The 4063-nt window shown below is 34.6% G+C and overlaps 1 protein-coding gene across 1 annotated transcript; it reads right to left on the reverse strand.

Moving 5' to 3' along the window:
- Window positions 1-254: 254 nt before the first annotated feature.
- LOC112453620 (alpha-L-fucosidase-like) lies at window positions 255-3107 on the reverse strand. The gene is given in 8 exon segments (XM_025014464.1): window positions 255-546; window positions 622-848; window positions 957-1052; window positions 1055-1168; window positions 1305-1667; window positions 1750-2001; window positions 2093-2601; window positions 2864-3107. Coding segments are annotated over 7 exon segments (1413 nt in total). The 5' UTR covers window positions 2355-2601; window positions 2864-3107; the 3' UTR covers window positions 255-447.
- Between the last annotated feature and the right edge of the window lie 956 nt (window positions 3108-4063).

Here is a 4063-nt window from a genome sequence, read left to right on the forward strand (position 1 = left end):
CATATTTTTTAATAATTTTATATTTTTTAAAACAAAGTGATATAAAAAAAGCAAAAGAGAAAGTTTCTTTATATGAAATGCATATAATATTTATTTATGTATTGTATAAGTTGCTTCGCGAAAGTATTTTGAAAATAAATTCAAATACTAGTCTGCGCGCTATTCCATAACTAAAGTTGAGAAAATAAAACGAAAAATGTTTTCTCATATATTCTTTTATGCAAACTTTTAAGACGCACGGGATGGCAGCCAAGTACTTTAATAAAGATTTATTATTTTTCATGATTTAAGTACATTTCTAAATAGTTCTAATTCTAATTCCAAACTTGTCTACCAGACGAAATATATTCTTAGTAAGTACATGTATTACATACGTATACAGTAAATACATATGCATATATTGATGAAAATCTATATCTATATATAAAATACTGTGTCTTCAACCATTCAATGATTATTTTCCTTAAACTTTAATACCCAAGCTGGCTGTCCTTTGTGTGCGTTAGGAGGTAAACTTATTTCCAGCTTATTATCGGATTGTTTCCACTGAAATAAATGTTCAAAATTATTTTATCACCATTTTTATAACATAAAGGTTGGTAAAAGTAGTAATACACTTACAGGAATTACTGACGAATAACCAAGTAGATGTATCTGAGAATTCTCCGAAAGTTTAAGCGAGCCTAACGATAAGATATTATAGAATTGAGGCCATTCTAGAATGGAGGCATATAGCTGTTTTTCATTTTTACTTATAGTGTACCATACACTTCCAGTTAAGGTATCATTTTGTACTGTCCAAGGCTTAGTATTGTAAATAGCTTCGCCGTTAATTGCTAGCCAAGCGCCTAAAACAAAAAGTTTACTTGTATATCATTAAGATTATCAGAAAATTGATATCTGAATCGATCAAGACATTATAATAAAAAATATGATAAGATATAAAAGATGTTTACCCATTCCACGCAATCTTTCTTCATATATTGGTGTAATAATACCATCTTTTGTTGGCCCAACGTTCAACAGTAAATTTCCACCGCAGCTTACAGTAATTCCTTTACTAATCCAGCCAATGTATAGTATTCGGATAAAACAGCGTTTCTGCGATATCCCCACGATTTGTTGTCAATAGTCATACAGTTTCCCCACTTATGTGGAAGAAGTACACCTGGGAAGCAAATTATTGTTAATATAACAATTTAATCAGTTATTAAATAATATCTATTAATTGCCATTAATATACTCTCTTTTACATTTTGATAATTTAGATAACTCTAATTATAACAAGCATAATAATAAATTACCAGGATTAAAACGATCAGCACATGTAAAGAAACCACTGTGATGGCATGGTATATTAATGCCCCATCTATCATTCACCACTACTGTATCTTTTACAGGACTTTCATTGTATAGCCAGGCTTAAAATTCCTTTGATTTCCAATAAGTATCCGTTGCCTCTCCATCTCCATCTGACCAAACTATATCCGGCTTGTACGTTTCTATCAGCTCACGGAATTCTGGCATCACTTTATGGGTGACGAATCTATCTGTTGTAAAATTGTTTCTTTTGTCTGTTACATAGAGAGGATTGTACCATTCAAACCATGAATGATACAAGCCGAATTTTATATGTGTCTTGTTTCGAATTGCTTCTGCCAGTTCACCTATTTCAGAAAAAGTAATACGTATAAGAATGTTTATATTTAATGCAAAATCTTATTGTTATTAGATATATGTCTTCATTACCAACAAGATCCTTTTGAGGCCCCACATCCATAGAATTCCAACTGAATGAATACGTTGATGGCCACAGTGTATATCCTTCATGATGCTTGCTTGTCAATACGATATACTTTGCACCTGAGGCTTGAAATAATTCTGCCCACTCAGAAGCATCAAAGAATTCAGCAGTGAAGTCTCGTGCAAAGTCTTGATAGGTGAAATTTGGAGGATACCTTTTTCTCATAAAGTCGGCAAATTTTGTAGTTCTTTTCTCCTCTACAATATCATTTATAGAATTCTATAAGATATCACATTATTCTCCATAATATTTTTTAATATAAGAACTAAGATAGTAGATACGTTCAACCTTTCCAATGATTCCAAAACCATTCGGAGCCAAAGCTGGGCACGCTGAATACACCCCAATGAATAAAGATTCCAAACTTTGCCTCATCGTACCAGGACGGAAGCGGTCGACTGTCTAGACTAGACCAAATTGGATCGTATTTGGGTGCTTTTGTTGCAAATGGCACAAAATTATTTTCATCCCAGTTTGTTATTACATTAACATATGCCTCTACTGTCACACAGAGAATCAGTACGGCGCACCAGATACGTACAAACGTCATCCTGCCAGTAAAAACTTGTAGTGAAAGCAATGATTGTTAAACGAGTCTTTTATTCCTATTAACTGATATTAAATCTCGACGAGAATTCTATTTCTGTATATTGTTTCGCATTCATATTTAGAGATTAGATTAGATTAGCACTCCATATTGTTTTAGGACAAAGATCACATTATTATTGATCGACGCTATATAATTCATGTGTACAGTTCAACATTTTTATGGAACGCTGTAATTCCGCTAAAAAACCCTAGAAAAAATTTTAAATAATATTTATTATTATATTTAATTTAAATTAAATTAGTATGCATGTATAGCTGTCAATTTATCGTAAATTTTCAATAAGGCATTCAAATCGAAAATTCACAATTGTAATAGAAATCTTTATAAATCTCGAAAAAATATTTTTCAAAAATTGACAATTGTAGATTTGATGTAGATTGATGACAATTGTAGATTGACAATTGTAGATTGACTTTATTGTGGATACGTAATTACAAATGTTGGGTTACCAATTTCGTGTTACAAATTAATTCGGAGTAAACGTTATCTCTTCACTGAGGTCACGTTATCTTTAACCAATGGTAAATTATGGTCATGTATGTAAATGTGCATCTCGGCTCCATTTGGCTGCATTATCGTATTCACAGTGTAATTAAAGTATCATCCAAGGTGCAATCTACAAAGCAGATGTAGATAAGAAGTTGCTCGTGCAATCTACTGCTTGTATGAAAAAAATGATATGTTATAGAATCTTTTTACGTGGATATCTGTCTGCTGGACCACGGGGACCTAACCTGAAATGATGTTTTATATTGGACAATGGACCGCTCGAAACGCCACTCGCACCCATTTTCAACGTTGGAACTATTTGGCATATCCATTTTCTGGCACTGTCGATAAAGTCTCTCCCCTTGGTGCGTGTCCGTGCTGCGCTTATGATTTTCGTGTTGTGTAATTTTACATAATATATTTTTGCAATATTAATAAGTTCAATTACTGTACACCGTACATGCAATAATAAAATTCAATTGCATAATTTTAGTTGATCAACTGTACGTTTTTATTAGCCATCCATTTGACTCACGTAGTGTCACGTACCAAAGTTGCATATTCAAATATTTCGTCATTATTAGAAAAACGTGATAGACACGGAAACAAATTGATTTCGGGAAAACTGGCGTCACAATTCATTTAATTAGTAAGAAAAACCTGCATCAATTCTTTGTAATAATAACATTTAACTATCGTGTATATAGATTCGGCATTCGAACTTGGCGATCGCGCGCGTCGTGTCGCGCGCGGGATCATTATGAAGTTGGCGACGTTGGCGTGGCGTCACTACTCACTCTATTCACTTCACTCTCGAATCTCCAGTCGTCGCGAACGGAACGTCTAGCGGATACTTACAGGATGGATCATGGATCCGTTCGTCGTGGCATGTTTAACCGGTAAGCGCAATCGTTATTGGGAGCTTCATATTCAATCGTGTTTTAATATTTGACACTCGCGCGACGTAGATTCGACGCTCGGTACATCGCTCAAAAATATTTCTCGCGATGCGTTCGTTCGGCCGAAATCGATCGCGCGGGATCACGGGAGAGATGGTGCATCGTGACGTCACTCTCTAATCCCTCGTCATCGCGAACGGAACGTCTCGCGTCGGCGGGTACAGGACGACGGGTCTATTCGTCTTGGCTCGTATATAATCG

The sequence above is a fragment of the Temnothorax curvispinosus genome, unplaced genomic scaffold (genome assembly GCF_003070985.1).
Source record: "Temnothorax curvispinosus isolate PA1 unplaced genomic scaffold, ASM307098v1 QBEX01004536.1, whole genome shotgun sequence".
NCBI classification, from domain to species: domain Eukaryota; kingdom Metazoa; phylum Arthropoda; class Insecta; order Hymenoptera; family Formicidae; genus Temnothorax; species Temnothorax curvispinosus.